The sequence below is a fragment of the Xyrauchen texanus genome, chromosome 43, assembly GCF_025860055.1.
Source record: "Xyrauchen texanus isolate HMW12.3.18 chromosome 43, RBS_HiC_50CHRs, whole genome shotgun sequence".
NCBI lineage: Eukaryota > Metazoa > Chordata > Actinopteri > Cypriniformes > Catostomidae > Xyrauchen > Xyrauchen texanus.
Window position 1 is genome coordinate 23,230,985 of NC_068318.1, and position 18,226 is coordinate 23,249,210.

General features: G+C 38.4%; 1 protein-coding gene across 4 annotated transcripts in view; it reads right to left on the bottom strand.

Moving 5' to 3' along the window:
* The window catches only part of LOC127635467 (UV radiation resistance-associated gene protein-like), a 124,978-nt gene that overhangs the window by 79,917 nt on the left and 26,835 nt on the right, over positions 1-18,226 (bottom strand). For all 4 annotated transcript variants that reach the window (XM_052115546.1, XM_052115545.1, XM_052115544.1 and 1 more), the window contains exons 7-9: positions 14,158-14,263; positions 5,474-5,600; positions 578-662 (exon numbers count right to left, since the gene is read on the bottom strand). In XM_052115546.1, the coding sequence (XP_051971506.1) occupies positions 578-662; positions 5,474-5,600; positions 14,158-14,263 (318 nt within the window). The remainder of the gene's footprint in view (positions 1-577; positions 663-5,473; positions 5,601-14,157; positions 14,264-18,226) is intronic.

Consider the following 18,226-nt stretch of genomic DNA (forward strand, 5'->3'; position numbering starts at 1 on the left):
GATTTTACTAGGCTTGGAAAAAACATGTTAGAATTGTATATTTCCCATCAATGCGAGAATCCTATATGTAGACACACAATTAAAAAAGCTTAGAGGTTAGTGCATGTTCTCTGACACAGTGTTCAAGTGGGCGAAGCAAGTTTAAGTCTGGATTGCGGCATTCCCCGGAAAGTGTTTATGCTGGCAATAACTAAGGCCTGAGATTTGTGTTTCAGACATGAGGCTTAGGAACACTGACATACAAAAGCATTACTGCTGAGGTCTGTGTGCAACCCTTTTGGGTCAAGTCAAACACATCAATGTTGGCACAACATATTCTGTTAATTGTCACACGATGCAATCTGAGTGGGTGGGAAAACACATACATTCATAACAAATCTGACATGCCCTCTGTCTGTCTGAGTTGACAGTATAATCTCCCAAAGTGCTTGGAAAACCTGATGGAGCGCCTCCTTCTGCGGCCTATCAGGGCAATATCTGAAAGATGTGAGGCCAGCAAACTTAAGGGTAGAGAGCGAGGGATGATGAAACTAAAGAAGAGAGAGGGATGAATAATTGCAGGTTGACAATCACTCACCTTTTGGCAGTGCATTCTTTCTGCAAGTCCGTTAAAGACTTGCGCTCAGACTCCAGTCCCTGGTGCCTAGTAGACGACACCTCCTCTGGGGAGAAGAACGTAGACAGATGGAGAGAATTAAAGAGGGAGAAAAAAAGAACAAGACGTGATTGAGGTCAATGAACAGGTAGTTTCATGTATGTTTGTACAGGTGGGTGGGTGTGTCTCATTTTGATAGCAGTCTATTAAATCATGCTCCCATAAAACACTGTCTTTCATCATTATAAAAACATTTCCTCGACAGGCAACATAAAACTAATTGAGATTGAAAAGAAATGCTTGTAGGTTTTATATACTGTATGTATATATACGGGATATATATGTATACACACACATATAAATAAATACACAGACAGACAGACAGACAGACAGACAGACAGACAGATAATTGCTCAGCGTTAAAATAAAAACACTCAGAATATCAATTCCCGGGAGCAAGATAATACCTCTTCAGATTACAAAAAAAATCCAACAATTAGAATATATAATGATTAAATTCTGAAACTTCCATTTGAAATAGTAAGGTAAGCTTCCTGTTCTGTGATTGTCTGTGTAGTCAAGACAAATGTCCAGGTCACATTTAACCCCAAATCAATACAAGAATAATAAAATTATATTTTGCCTAAAGAAAATAAATCCTTAAAGATTTTTTGCATTGTGACATTATTTTAAGGGCATTTAAGCATATTTATCCCCCAACTCTCATTAAAATAATTTACTGTAATTTACTGTGAAGCAAGCCATCATCAGGCTTAAAAATCAAAATCCCAATATTTATGGACCTGACTGTAAATACTTTACAATTTCAATAATATATCTTTTTTTTTTTTTTTCATTTTTTGTGGAAATGAGAATATCATTATGACCATCATTTTTCACATTATGGTAATGAAAATTGTGGGGTTATGCATAACTGTCATGAAAATAATGTCATACAAGTGAATGGTGACTAGATCTCAGAAGGTCCAAAAAGGACATAAAAAATATAAGCAGCATAAAAGTAATCCATACAGCTCCAATGGTTTTTTTATTACTGTAAATCTACACTTTCACATTCTAGTTTGCAACTGACTTTCTTTTTCTGGTCAAAGATTGGTAGTAAGAAAGGACTTTCTCACCCTCATATCATATCTCTTCTGAAGACATGGAAATAACCACTGGAGTCATATGGTTTACTTTCATGTTGCCAATATGTCCTTTTTGAACCTACTGGCTTCTGACCACCATTCACTAGCATAGAATGGACCAACAGAGCGGAGATATTCTTCTAAAAATCGTAATTTGTGTGCTGCAGAAGAAAGTCATATACATCTGGGATGGCATGAGGGCGAGTAAATGATGAGCAAATTTTCATTTTTGGGTGAACTATCCCTTTAATGACCCGAGGGGTCCAAAACATTAGTGCCTAACTTATACATTTACATCATCAATCAAGAAAATACAAAGTAAGATACTATATAAACATTTCCATCGAGCTCAGTGGACTCATTTAAAGCATCCATGTTACTTAAATATACACTTCTGAACAATCTTCTCAGAAATTTGACCAACTCATTCATTGCTCCTCTCCACAGCCTTTCAAATGTTTGTATCCATTAAGATACAAAACCCTTTTTAATGTTAATCTAAGCACAAAAGTGATGTTTCAAGAAAGATTTTCAGTTATTTGAGTCATATTACATGAAATTTGGATGTGCTTTATTTGATCTGCGTCACTGTATTTAGCTCTGTTCAACTGTGATAGGATTGGCCAATGTTAATAGATCAGGTGTAAATGGGGTCTTACATTTTCTCAACAGATGGATCAAATGGAGGTAGGCAGAAAGTGTGGTGTGCCTCAAGGCTCTGTCTTAAGATCAATACAGTTTTCAAAGAGCAGATTCTTGTCTGTTCTTATTCACTCCACTTACATAAAACGAGAAAATGAGGGAAGATGAGGGTGGGAAATTAAAGCAGACCAGCAAAAAAAAACAAAAAAACAGCAACGTCTGCTTTATAATATACCTCACATTCTCTTCTCTTTAATGCTCCTTGGGATCTCTCTGTCCTAAAGCAAGGTTTGGAACATCCTGAGCCTTTCTGCTGTCTTTTTGAAGGCAGTTGGGGGGTGAAACAGGAAAATTGGAGGAGTGATCATTGTCGCTGGAGCAAAGTGGTCCCATATGCAAAGCCTTAAACTTCTCATTAACTGGAGACAGCAGGAACAAGGAAAGACAAGCTAGAGGCAAAGAGAAAGACTGAAAGGTCTAAATGCTTTTGTTGTCTTTAAACAATTCCCCTTGACATGCTCTGCTTAAGTAAAATGACCTCTCCCAGCCATTACAGTTGTCAGCACCAAGTTAAGGCCTTCTTTTAACTGCGCACACCTTTCCTAAATACTACTGGCAAAACAACAGATCCGACTACATTTGCTCGGGAGAAAGATCCCCAACAGACAGAGATTAGCTGGTGTCATGTGTTCAATAATGATGTCAAGAAACATTGCATGAATAAGGGTGAACGTGTATGCTTGCTTGAAATCTAACCCAAGGTAAGGCTTGCAGAGCAAGCAGGTGTTTCATATTCTAATGTTCACAAGGATTGGAGAGAGTGTGTGAATGTGAGTCCTCTCTCTCATGAACTCTGAATAAAGCCTTTCCATTCTTTCTATTTAGGGCCGCAGTTATTTTACGCAGCAGATTCGATGTCAGTGTGACAGTTCTGCAGATGAAGTAGGTGTGAAACTGGCAACTGGAAGCAGCACTATACCAACTTTTACTTAACTCTTTAGATTTTCTTCGTTATTTGTGGATTGCCTCCACATTTGACGTTTACAGGCCCATGGTCCCTCCGTTGCTTTGGTTGAGTGCAACTACGGATCATATCAACATCAGATCACTTTTACAGGCATAATTTACAACATGTGCATGGATGTGATGAGAAATTAGAGCGAGGGAAATGGTGACAGGAGGCTTGACCCTTCAAAGCTTTATTCTGTGCTTCAATGGAAGACAGGAACCACTCAATGGCCAGAGCTGGTGGGGAATACAAGTGCACATGACTGCAGCTTTGTACATTAAACAGAGATGAGATGTGGCTACACTTAAGTCATTTTGTGTAATTTCTGTTAATCTCCCTTTATAAGTGGGATAAACTATGGTAGTTTTGGAGGAGGGTTTCATGCTGTGTCTAGAGTGCTGAGCCCGGTTAATATCAGCAAATAAGTGCTGACTAACAATAGCTTAAAAGACCATTATTGTAAATTAAATTTGAATTTGTTTGTTAGCAAAGAAAGAAAGAAAGAATAAACAAAAGAAAGAAAGAAAGAAAAGAAACCAAGGAAATAATGAAAGCAAGAAAGGTCAATGAATCCTTTCCCCTTACTCCGTTCAAAACAATCTGCTCATAAAAAGCATTTCCTGTGTGTGAATGTAAAGTCAGTCCACTTCCTATCGCTCCAGTCAGGACAAGCCCCTCTAGTCAGAACTGGCTCCTCTCTGCAGAAGCTGTTTGGTAGAGGTCATCCATCTATAAAAGGCTTAAGGCAGACCTTTCCCTGAACCCCAAATCTGTTGTTTCCACATACGAGGAGGTCATGAGCACAATGCATTATGGGATGGCAAGTACCTGGACATTCAATTATTAATGTTGTGTGTGTTTTTTTATGAAGATGCAGTGAGCGGCCCAGCCCTCTAGTCAAACACCAGCCACCACATCAATCAAACTAACTTCCTCACACCTCCCGCCCACATGCAACATTTGGCAAATAAAAAGAGCAGGATTCCCGAAATCAAACATGAATGGCAAGAGGCTGTGACAAATGGGCCGGTAAGGAACTTAAACTTTGGATAAACTCAGATTTTGCAATGGCCGCTTAAACAGCAGGGATCTCTAATGGAAGCAGTACAGAGCAACATAAACGATTTGTGAATCCAGCTTAAGTTAAAAAACACCAGGTTGATGGTGGCATAGTCAAAGACCAGGACGGGAAAATCCAAAGGTCCTAAGTTCAAACCCCAGAAGTGGGAATATATGAAAACTAGCCCTTGTGCCCTTGAAGTTTGCTACTATCCCTACAGTAAACAAAATGCAACGCTAGAATACAACGAACACTATGTTCCAACCAGGCAGAAAACAGCATGTGATAAATACTGTAGTACAGTCAAACGTTGCGAAGTACAGGAAAACACACAATCTGACAGAGCTTTAAAAGAGAACATTGTCTGATTAAAAACGTTTGGGTAGCACAATATAAGTATACAAAATTTTTATTTAGATATTACTTCATTAAAATAATTATTTAAACCAAAAAGGAAAATTCTCTCATAATTTACCAACCTTTGTGCCATCACAGATGTGTTTGACTTTCGTTCTTCTGTAGAACACAACCAAAGATTTTTAGAAGAATATTTCAACTCTGTAAGTCAATTCAACCTGAATGGTTTAATAAATGTCTCCTGAAGTGATTTGATAGGTGTGTGAGAGAAACAGATCAATATTTAAGCCTTTTTTTTAACTTTTAATCTTTGCTTCCGGGCCAGATCTCCTATGAACTTTACGAGAAGGCTGAGGTTGGCATGTTCACGCGAGAACTGACGCATGCGTGAAAACATATGGAAGTGCAGTGTTGTTTACAACAGAGGAAATGTTTCTAGTTTCTAATTCTCTCATACACCTTATGTATTGCTTCAGAAAATATTATTGAAACCACTCAGGTTGTATGTATAACTTTTATGCTGACTTTATACTGTATGCTTTTTGGAACTTCAAAGTTTTGGACCCTGATGACTTGCATTATAATAATCTACAGAGCTGAGTTTTTTTGGCCAAAGTGGGACAAATTGGTCCTCAGTCTGATGGTTGGGAGAATTTGGTTACCATTCTTTTGAAGCTGTGCCCTCTCTTTGTGAAGCAAGTCCATTTCTCTTGCCAGCGCCTTCCTCTGTCTCTCCAACTCACACCTCAGATTCCCGATCCGGAGCTGCATACACTCCCTCTCTTTTTTCTGTGGAGAGAGGATGAATGAAATTGTATTTTAATTTTTTTATTTATAAAAGCTTCCATTTCTAACTAAATAATCTCCACTTGCAAATCAAATTTTTAAGAAAAGAACAGTTTAACTACAAGACAGGAATGTTAATGGCCTACCTGAAGGAAGATCCAATTTACATCAAATGGTTTCAGACAATCAGCGTGTTAAATAACGTTTTCACACTAAAGTTTTCGGTGTGGTCTGTGTGACGTCAAAAAGTATTTTTGTATGTTTGCAAGTGCACCAACATATTGAGCTGTGGTCATGTGGGAGACCTGGGTTTGAATCCAGCATTGGACGTGTTCCTATTCCATTCCCTTTTCCCTCCCCATGATTTCCTGTTCTCTCGAAACTCTATTCCCAGCAAAAAAACTGATTTGTGCCCTTTTAAAACATGAGAACTATACATATAAAACTGTATTTTGTTCACTGGTATTGTGTTTGCAAATGTTTTCGAGCTCTATAGGATAGCTCTGGGATTACTTTTAGAAATAAATTGTTCTATCAATAAGCAATGTACTGTAGGTAATGGTCACATATACAATCTATATACAAGTCCTGTAAGCTACTTTTGAAAGCAAGCAGAAGCCAGAAACTTTCACATTAATGTGATGTAAAAAAAAAAAAGGCATGTCTTCTTTAAGCAGATTACAACAGATATCAGTGCCAGATCTTCCCTCAGCTTCTCCAGCACCCAGCACAGATGAGTCAGTCCACAGCAGATCTATCTTATCTACATCTACAGCCCCGTGGCTTTTTGGACTGGTAGCGAGCCAAAGGCACTAATGAAGAACAGCGATCTGACGAGGGTGAAAGTGGGATTGAGAGGAGATAGGAGGGGAGAGTGAATGAGAGGGACAGTGGAGATAACATGAAGAGAAAGTTCACTATGTCTTTAAACTCTACGATTGGTGGTGGTGATCGCTATGATAACCCTCACTGTGGAGTTATATGCAGAGCAGAAGCATCTCCTAATATTTGAACCTCCAGGCCTCCAGTGCCTGCTGTGACGTGAAACACTCTTGCAAGCTGGAGACATGTCCAGAGTAAATAAACACACTCTCACATGCAACTGATACAGAAACGGCAGGAAATGTATGTAACACAGGATAGCAGCTGGAGTAGTACATGCATGTGATGTTTCTTTATACAGGAGACATATAGTAACAAGCATGGTGCAGACAAGTCATGTGTACACATGTCCCACAATTTTGAATAGTGATCAGAGATGATCACTAGAAAGCTTTTTAACACTAATGTAGTACTTTTTGATTCCCTTTACTCTTTATATAATTAAAAAGAATGCTATAACACTAATTACCACTACTAAAGCCACCATAACTCAATAATTAATATAGATAAAAACAACAATATAAATATGTATCTTTAAAAGAAACTACTATTTTATGTTCTAGCAGAGGAGAGTTTTATAAGCTTTTACAGCATTTTTTAATTGTCAACCCTGTCAGATACTTATGAGTCAGCCTTCATCCTGAAGTTAAGATTTTCTTATTTTACCTGCATGATCTGGTGAGATTTCTAGTTTACTTTATAATTTATGCTACCAGTAATTGCCTGTTTATTTTCTGTCACAACCAAGAAATATCTACTAAAGATTGGATATCACTAAATGACTATTGTCACCCAAATTATAAAGAAACTATAATGGACTTTTTTGATGATTTCATTTTAAGTAGATCCAATTAGTGTCAACTGTCAATCGACATCAAAAATCTAAATGACGTCTGCATTTAATACAAGCATTTTATGCTAAATACGGTTGTTTTGTTAAAATCGTCAGCAGTCACCCCTTTGCATTTTGGTCTGATGGTGGTGATAATTCAAAAGATGGAGCCGACAATCCCTTTAAAATCATCCTACAGTATGTTTTCAATTAATTCAATCATTGAAGTGAATACCAGATTTGTACATGTCTATAATAAATATCTAGGATAGGACAGTACATATTATCTTTGCCTCTACCTATGTTGACAAATATTGAATAACAGCAGGAAAATCATTTTGGAAAGACTAAAAGAAGCACCAAAATGTAAGTGAATCCCTCTGAACAAGTTTTCCACATTACTCCAAAATCATCCTTTTTTCTAAATAAACGTTTACTTTTTCATTTATATTGTCTGTTTTTGTCCCTGTAGAGTCAGTGCAATGTATAACACACACAAATGCACATTCACATGGAGGCAGTTGGGGAAATGGGATGAAACTGATAGCATCTCCCGTTAGATCTAGGTAACATCTTAAGATCTTGCATTTTTGCACTTGGCAGCTGAGGAAATGTTAGTCAAAGTGACGGTGCAGATAGCACCTCCATCTTCAAATTGCTTGAGCCCTTATACGGCAAGAAAAGAACTACAGCTTGCGTGTTTACCAAACCCGCCACTGGCACGACAAACTCGAACACTGACTTTCTAGCACATAGCTCAATGCTTCAGAAAATCACTCTAGCACACCACAGGATTATTTTTGTTGTTGGGAAAAAAGCAAGCTCTTTAAAGATGAAATGTGTAGTTTTAGTAAAATACTTTCTCCTATCCCTGTTTAATATACAGACACAACTATATGCAAGACAATTTGTAGGTTAATTCCTCCAAAAAAGTATAATCACTGCAACTCGGAGGAATTTTTTAAAACATTGCTCTGTGTCGTGTTGGTTGGGATGCTCAAACAAACAAAAGTTTTTTAGTTTTTTTTTTTTTACCAATGGCGTGACTTTGGGGCTGGATTCCGTCGAATCACTGGCAGAAGATGGGGTGTTAAAAAAACCTGTTTGAAAACAGTCATTACCTTCAGCAATTCCATTTGGTGACGCAAGTGGTGCAGTAATTACACACTTCACCATTAAGATGCACACATCCTGCCATTAAATACACAGTCTAACTCTGTACCCCAGTAATGAGAAGGTAACAAAAATTCAACTGGCGAAGCAATAACCGGTACAGTGTCACAAGCGTGCATACTGTATGTTGATTGATTGATGGCTTGAAGTGTTCTAATAGGCTCGAAACTGACCCGAGGTCAGAGAGAAGTGACAGTCTGGCTGTTTTAGAGGTGAACGTTCTGTTCTGTAATCAGTTTCTCATATCCTCTAGTCTGAATGAAAACTCGAAACAGATTTTCACTCATTAAGCACAGAAACTGATACAGTTAGAAGGAATTTCAGACCGTTGTTGACCTTTCGTCTGTTCCAGGTAGTGCTCATGTGATTGAGGGAGAGTGTCAGCTATTAGTGTAAACATATCCTGAGGTTTGACATTTGCAAGACTAAGAAAACCTGCCAACTCGTTTTTGGAGAGGAAGAGACTTCACGGTCATACACGGAAATTTGATGAACAGCCTCATAGAGACATGTGAGCGTTTTCTCAACATGTAAGTTTCAGAAGATTTGAAACCCTTGGTATGGATATACAGTGGGGTCTAAAAGTCTGAGTCTGAACATCTTGAAAGCTGAAAATAAACAAAGGTTTAGGATTTTTTTAAATATAAAAGCACAGAAACATTATGGTGTAAAATGAATCGAAAAATACATTCTGTACTTTTCTAGGTCACTAATCAAATAAGCAAAGTTGTGACATTGGCCATGTTAACTCATATTAACTCCTACAAAATGTAAAATTTCCTTGCTTTCATGGAAGCATAAATGATGTTCTTTTGAAAATTCTCAAATCATGCTGGATAATATGGATCATCAGGTTTTGCTCAAACTTGAGGAGTCCATGACAGATTGAGTGCATGCTGTCAATAAAGCAAAAGGGGAATATCATTAATAAGAAGAAATTCTCATATTCTGATACATTTTTCAATTCAACTTTTCAGATCAAAATATAATTTGTGATGGAAAAAAATGTGCATTAAATTTTAAAAATGCCAAGCAACAGAAGCATTTTCACAAGAGGTCTCTTTTTTGGACCTCATTGTGAATTAACTTTATATAAATTAACCATTTAAGCTCTGAGGGCCCTGAGAAGTTTTTTTTATCAAAATATTAATAACTACACTCTTGACCAACACAAAACAGGTATCATATTAAAACTAATTTACAATGAATGTAGGCATTATGACCAAAACAAGGAAAGTGCTTTGAAATTTGAAAAATCAGTAGTGTTCCGCTTTGATAATTTTGTTATGTAATACACCGATATTCATTCATGTTTTAGTGTGGCTTAATTTTCCAAGCATTTTATAGGGCCAATGTTGGAGGCTCTATTTCAGTTCAGAAGCTGCCTTTGGTCGCTGCCTCTGTATTCAGTAGACAGCTCACTTGGTTTTGGATCTGAGTTCTAAACAGTTAGAGAAAAAGAATGATGTGTATTGTATGAGAGTGGGTTTAGTCTCAGTGCAAGGTGTCACATTCTGGGCATTCGCAGCCTGGCGGGAAAGGGCTGACTTTTGAAGTGTTCATTAACAACAAATACAAATCTTAAACCTCCTCAAACGGTTACGTTTTCGCAGCTGCTGGCTGCCACCACCAAAAATGCAAAACATGTTTTCCTTTCTTTTGCTTTTCATTTATCTGGGGGTAACAGTGAGTGTGGAAACACAAACAGAGGATTTTTGGTGAAAACTGCACTGTGATACGTTGTGGAGGGGGAAAGCAGCATGGTTCAAGAATCACAAAATTCTTCAAAACACAGGAAACAAGAGCCGCCTGAAGACCTAATGACATATTTATGAGGATCTCTGTAATACAAGATACACAACACCAAGGCCATTTACCAAATTGCTGCTGTCTGTATAATAGCAGAGCACACAGGGGTGAGTGACCGGGTGCCCTGACTTCCTGTCTGAATCTGAGGGTACTTGCACCCGCATACAGAACTATCCTTCACACCTGCAAAAATAACACGCACGTGCTTGAAATATTCAGCATAAAAACGTATAAAAGAACTACTGAGTGGAGGCCTGGTTAGCTCAGCGAATATTGACGCTGACTACCACCCGAGGAGTTGCGAGTTCGAATCAAGTCACATGGGGTAACCTCCTCGTGGTCGCTATAATGCGTGGTTCTCGGATTGACGGTCTCAGATGCGGAGGCAACTGAGATTCGTCATCCACCACCTGAATTGAAGCGAGTCACTATGCACTAAGGTCTTAGAGCGCATTGGGAATTGGCCATTCCAAATTGGGGATAAAAATAAAATAAAAAAATAAATAAAAGAACTTCTGAGAAATTAAAATCTTTTTTCTCTTGAAAGTGCCGGACGAGCTGGTTTGAGTATTTCTGTAACTGCTGACCTCCTGGTATTTTCACGCACAACAGTCTCTAGAATTTACCGCGAATGGTGCCAAAAACAAAAACCATCCAGTGAGGGGCAGTTCTATGGCCGGAAACACCTTGTTGATGAGAGAGGTCAACAGAGAATGGCCAGAATGGTTCGAACTGACAAAGTCTACAGTCCTGCACAATATTAGACAGGTGGTTTTAATGTTGTGCGGTGTGTGTGTATATATATATATATATATATAAAATAATTTAATACATTCTGAAATATTGGGCAAGTCTAACACAAAGTCCCCATTTCATTGATTGACAAGCGTACTTTTCTTTCGAAGGGCTCATTCATTTGTCAAACAGCTAATTCCCTTTCATTTAAATCACAGGTGTAAACCATGATTTGCATTGTACTTGCTATTGCTAGTCTTTTGCAGGTGGTATTAAGGGGACAGACATGTTCATTCTAGAGAGCATTTTATTGAACAAATACACTCACCTAAAGGATTATTAGGAACACATGTTCAATTTCTCATTAATGCAATTATCTAATCAACCAATCACATGGCAGTTGCTTCAATGCATTTATTGGTGTGGTCCTGGTCAAGACAATCTCCTGAACTCCAAACTGAATGTCAGAATGGGAAAGAAAGGTGATTTAAGCAATTTTGAGCGTGGCATGGTTGATGGTGCCAGACTGGCCGGTCTGAGTATTTCACAATCTGCTCAGTTACTGGGATTTTCACGCACAACCATTTCTAGGGTTTACAAAGAATGGTGTGAAAAGGGAAAAACATCCAGTATGCGGCAGTCCTGTGGGCTAAAAATGCCTTGTTGATGCTAGAGGTCAGAGGAGAATGGGCCGACTGATTCAAGCTGATAGAAGAGCAACTTTGCCTGAAATAACCACTGCTACAACCGAGGTATGCAGCAAAGCATTTGTGAAGCCACAACATGCACAACCTTGAGGCGGATGGGCTACAACAGCAGCAGACCCCACCGGTACCACTCATCTCCACTACAAATAGGAAAAAGAGGCTACAATTTGCAAGAGCTCACCAAAATTGGACAGTTGAAGACTGGAAAAATGTTGCCTGGTCTGATGAGTCTCGATTTCTGTTGAGACATTCAGATGGTAGAGTCAGAATTTGGCGTAAACAGAATGAGAACATGGATCCATCATGCCTTGTTACCACTGCGCAGGCTGGTGGTGGTGGTGTAATGGTGTGGGGATGTTTTCTTGGCACACTTTAGGCCCCTTAGTGCCAATTGGGCATCGTTTAAATGCCACGGCCTACCTGAGCATTGTTTCTGACCATGTCCATCCCTTTATGGCCACCATGTACCCATCCTCTGATGGCTACTTCCAGCAGGATAATGCACCATGTCACAAAGCTCGAATCATTTCAAATTGGTTTCTTGAACATGACAATGAGTTCACTGTACTAAAATGGCCCCTACAGTCACCAGACCTTAACCCAATAGAGCATCTTTGGGATGTGGTGGAACGGGAGCTTCGTGCCCTGGATGTGCATCCCAAAAATCTCCATCAACTGCAAGATGCTATCCTATCAATATGGGCCAACATTTCTAAAGAATGCTTTCAGCACCTTGTTGAATCAATGCCACATAGAATTAAGGCAGTTCTGAAGGCGAAAGGGGGTCAAACACAGTATTAGTATGGTGTTCCTAATAATCCTTTAGGTGAGTGTATTTGTGTAGTGCAAGAAGTCATAAGAATTTTTGGTAAATTTTCCCAGAGCAGAGACTATACATTTTGAATGCTCATATTCGCAAACAGTTACTTGTGTCAACTTTTAGGAGTACACCACATAGATAGCCTCAACACTAACTGACATGGACTAAAAGCCACAAAACTCTTTCCACTTTAAGAATTATAATACAAGCAGTGACAAATGTATACAGTTTTAGTTTTTAAAGTTTCCCAATTGCACTTACTTTAGAAAATTCACACGAGTGAAAGCTTGTCTTTTTACACTGCTAGATAATTTTTGAAATGCTGGTTTATATTGCCATCTCTCATGAAGGAGCAAGTCTTGAGACTGGAAAAATATTATCCCCACTAGAGAGTGAAATATTGAATTTTAAATTGAGTTTGACAATGTGCTATAAAATTCTGTCAAGTACAGAGCAACTGTAAATTTACCCTTTTATACTTGCAGAGGTCCTTTACAGATTCTTACCATCGGTACCATGTACCAGGTGCAAAAGAATAGAAAACCAGTTATAGAACATAAAAGTATACAGAATAAGAGGCCCGCAAGCTGACCTGGATTCGGGTCAGTTTTTCAAGCATGACTTTGGGTTTAGTTGGGGTTTGTAATTAATGAAAACATTTATTTGACTACCTAACATGTTTCGCACACACGCTTTAACTCACAAAAATGCAAATGGGTGAGTTAGGTGTTCTTCACACAGAACATATTTTTGCACAGGTCTGCATGGTTCTCAGTTGTTTTTCTATGTCTTTGACCATTGCCCTGCAACTCCCTGCTTCTTCAGTGTCTCAAGCAGGACTGATGCATTTTTAGACACAGGGTCAATTAAAAAAACTTAAATTTTAAAAACAGCTTTTTCATTCAAAGAATTATAGGGTTAAGTTAATTAAAAGAAGTGCAATAATAGAAAATAATAGGCAATAATTAGGCAATAATACATAGGCCTAATAATGTTTTTTGTTTTGCTTTTAGTATTTTGTTAATTTATTAATTTGTTTTAATTGAGTGCTTTGTTTTAATGCTGGTAATTTTGTTTTTGTTTGTAACTTATTTTTAAAATTTTATTTTTTGTCTAGTAATTTATTTCATTGATCAAACCCAGAGAATGCTACCAACATGTTTCAAAAGTAAGCTATAAAAACAATTAAATTTAGTCTTGGGCTAATGTTAGTGTTCCAATAAAGCACATTAAAGTGGAGAGGTAGTTTGGTGCTCATTTTTATATGGAGTGAGCAAGGAGCGGGAAATGGACAACCCGGAGTGGAGCTGGAGCAGAGTAATTAAAGCTTTGAGCGCAGAGGGGAAATTGTTGCCACTCCACTCCACTCACATACTCTGTTCAAGTCACGTATGACTTAAAATATGGTGGTGCAGGTCGGGCTTAAAATCTGACATATCGGTTGGCATGGGTAAGGTCAGGTCACACGGTCTTCTGTACTGGTCAGGTTCTGAAGTTCATTTGAAGGCTCGTGTAGACCTCTATACAGATTGTACTGTACAACTAATTCTTAATAAGAGCATATATACATATCTACAGTTTCCATTTGAAGATATGACTCACCTTCTCTGTACAGGATGCCGTTGTCCTCAGTTTTTCTTCAATTTCCTTGCCGATCTTCTGAACTGTCACCTGAGTCTGCTTAATAGCTCTCTGTGCAGTATGCAGTCTGAGAAAGACACATATGACAAATTAAACACAGTATACATCACTATATCACTATAGGGCTGATGAAACTGGACTAACACCTGGAAGTGTTTGTATTAATTTAGCCTTTTTATGCTGTTATTTTCAATAGGACAGTGAAGGTTGAAAGGAAATGATGGCCCTTACATTCCCTGATCAAATGCGCTACCACTGCACCACAACCCACACTGCCATTTCACAATGTGACCTTAGTAATGCATCAGCAAAATTAATGTACCATAGTTCTGATTATTGTGGCAAATTAAACTGTTGCATCAAATATTGCCACTTTGTGTCTTTAATTAAAATTTATACAGTCACTCCTGATTGGTAAAAACAAAGAAAAAATATTTTTCATGTGACCATCAGATTTGGACTTCACCAACAGCCCTTCAGGGTTCAACTATTGGAGACTAAACTAAAATATAATCAATGATTGGATCATGACTCGAAGACCCAATCAGATGACATCAGGCCATTTATAAATAGGATGACAGCAGACACATGCAAACACCCACACACAGATGCAATGGAAACGGAACTGCCACATGTTGAACAGGAGATGATCTCACACCATGACAGATTTATATTTTCACTAATTAATGAACACATAAACTGAATCCTCATGACTGGACATTGATACTGATGGGAGGTCATGACTTAATGTCTTTGTTTTTGTTTGTTTGCCTATTGGACACCAAAGGAAAAGGCCTTGTTAAGATTATTGTCCTAAATAACAACATCTTTAAGCGATAAATTGTACCACAGATGGGACTCCTCGTTGCGGCTGTTTTCGTTTTCCGCCATTTTCCGCCTGTTTTCGTACTCATTTGCAATCTCATTTTATGACTTCTCAGGTTTTACAACTGCACAAAATGGCTTCAATACCTGACATTCCATTGCAGTTTATGTGGACGCCAAAATATTTAATCCTTTTTAAATATATGAAATACACTGCAAAGCATCACCATCAGAATATACGTTTGTGCTGCAACAAATTTTGCAAAACAATCGTTATTTTTGCAGTTCCGTTTGGTAATGTTTGTGATGCAAAGATTACATCACCTTTAAAGTCTATTCATGTCTTACTCTCAAGAAAGCTTTTTTTTTTACTTATTGTACATTCTAATTTCCTCTGAATATTAACAGCAGTATAAGACAAGAATCTGTGGATTATAGGAGCCATCAATCATGGCTTGATTGTGTTCATATGAGCTTTCAGCACCACTATACCTCATGAGAAATAGAGAGATAAAAAAATCTCATGCCTGATTATAGAAACTAGATAAGACGTGCAATAAAATGATAAAATATTGTGTACATGTGCACGTAAAGTACACATGTACACAAAGACCTGAAACGCTTCCGTTAATTTATTTGCTTTTTTTTTCCTATTCAGGAGGTCAAAGCTGTCCATTAGCATTCCCATTCATCTCAATGGAAGTTCCTTGGCTGGCGCATATACCCCTGGAAGTATATAATTTCAATTCTGAATCTTTGTAAAGGGCACTCAGCTCTGGGCACAAAAGTTTTTGAGCCAATCACCTGTGCCATAAATGAAGGAAAAGAGATCTTTATTATTTTAAACTGAATCATTCAAGAAAGAACAATACAAAACACTGCTCTGCTGTAAGGTGAACTGTGCAGTATAAAAGCAAGAAGCAAAAATATGACATTGTCATAAAAGTCACCAAATGCAAACACAGCACAAGAAAAAAAACAATTATTGCATTTGTAAACAAATTACACCCTTCTGTAAATTTTTGCATAAAGTCAAATATGGAAAAAAAAAGCCCAGGCAGTGTGTAAGTCTTCAAAAGTTGTTTAAAACCATCTCTCTCAACCTTTTGCGATGTAATTGGTGACAGTGTTATTTATATCTTGTCGTCTGTCGCTTTTTTGTCGTAAGGAACGTTTTGTTAAACGATTCGGCCAAAGTTTGTTGAGTGTGTTTTTGCTTTTACCCTGTCAGCTGCAGGCGTGTTGTGTTCAGTTCACTCGTGAAGATTTTCATATTCCTCATATTCAGTGCGGTGGGTAGTTCGAAGATGGTGAAATAGGTTTGTCGTCGAGCTGCTTTCGACTGTAACCGATTTTTGGCACAGTTTGCAGATTGCCGTCTTTTGACTAGCACCTAACCTTTCAAAACCAAACCACCACCATGCTACTGATGACGAACAATGTCTAGCAATTTAATAAGCGTGGATTGCAAGGTTGTTAATGTTTGATGATCTTCTCCTCTTGCCATTTCTAGTAGTATATAATACTTTGCAGTTAAACAATTGAGTTAAAAAGAAAAAAAGGCTTTAAAAGGCTTTGAAAGGCCCCTAAAGGCAGATTTATACTTCTGTGTCAACCCTATGGTGTAGGCTACACATAGCTATGGTGGTTACAGCGTTGCGTACACCATAGCCTGACATGCACGTCTTCAAAAACATAACTGTGTAGGTATGACGCAGAAGCATAAACCAGCCTTAACTCAATTTCATGCTTTTTAGAGCCTAGAAACAAAACAAAACAAAAAAAGTGGCAAATCGTCTACTATAATATTCAGAAATATTTTAGATACATTTTTGAATATGCTGCTTGCCGAAAAATATTTAGTCAGAAAACATGGCAACTTTTAAATTGCTGTTAATAGAGAAGGATCCTTTTTGGAACTAAGGTGTTGTAGTTATGACACCCAACCACCCAAACCCAGACTCCTTGTTGTAACATAGCAACTGTTTTCTCATTAGCTAAGGAAACAGTTGCTAGCATATACCGACTCATAGTAATTTCACATGGGGCTTTTCATGAATGCCTGCTCGGAGCTCAACAACACAACTTTTCAGTGATGGCGTACAATCCACTTTGCTTCACACTCTCCTTTTACCCCCTCTCACTCACTCGCTGTCTCTCACTCAATTTCCATCAATAGCTTTTTCTCTTTTGGAGTGGTAGGATTAGCACATTCTCACTGGACTCCCTCAAGGAGACTCAGAAGTGCATATGGCATTAAAAAAATTTTTTTACACAAAGCAAACGTTGATTCACACCCAAACTATGAAGCTCTAAAATTGTGGGGACTGGGTAGCACAGCGAGTATTGACAATGACTACCATCCCTGGAGTCGTGACTTCGAATCCAGGGCATGCTGAGAGACTCCAGCCAGGTCTCCTAAGCAACCAAACTGAACCCGGTTGCAAGGGAGGGTAGTCACATAGGGTAATCTCCTCGCGGTTGCGATTAGCGATTCTCGTTCTCAATGGGGCATGTGTGTAAGTTATGCATGGATCGCAGAGAGTAGCATGAGCCTCCACATGCGGAATCTCCGCGGTGTCATAAACAATGAGCCACATGATAAGATGCACGGATTGACGTCTCAGACGTGCAGGCAACTGGGACTTGTCCTCTGCAACCCGGACTGTGGTGAGTAACGTGCCTCCACGGGGACCTACAACGTAGTGGGAATTGGGCATTCCAAATTGGGAGAAAAGGGGATAAAATAAACAAATAAATAAAACATTTACAAAAAAAAATTGCTGCAACACTGAAAACCTGGGTCCAAAAATGAAAACTTACTCTTGCAAGTCATAAATATTTTAAATGTCATGAGGGTAAGTTTTAATTTTTGGGTGAACTGTCCCTCAAATGCCCAGTGTGGTCTACTACGGTACTTTGCAGTTCCCCAAGGGTTACTTGAAACCTGAAATCTGTTGAAACCAGCAATCGGAGGTTGTTACACTCATAAACATGTTTTCTCCCAGGTTTTCAGAGTGTTGCAGCAATTTCACAGCTTCGTAGTTTGGGTGCAAATCAACATTTGCTTTGTGTAAAGGTTGTTTTTAACCAGACCATATGCACTTCTGAGTCTCCTTGAGGGAAATATGAAATGGACTTTCTTGTGTGAAACATACAAGCTTTTCAATACAAGGAATGTGGATGGGGACTGGGAATAGCCATG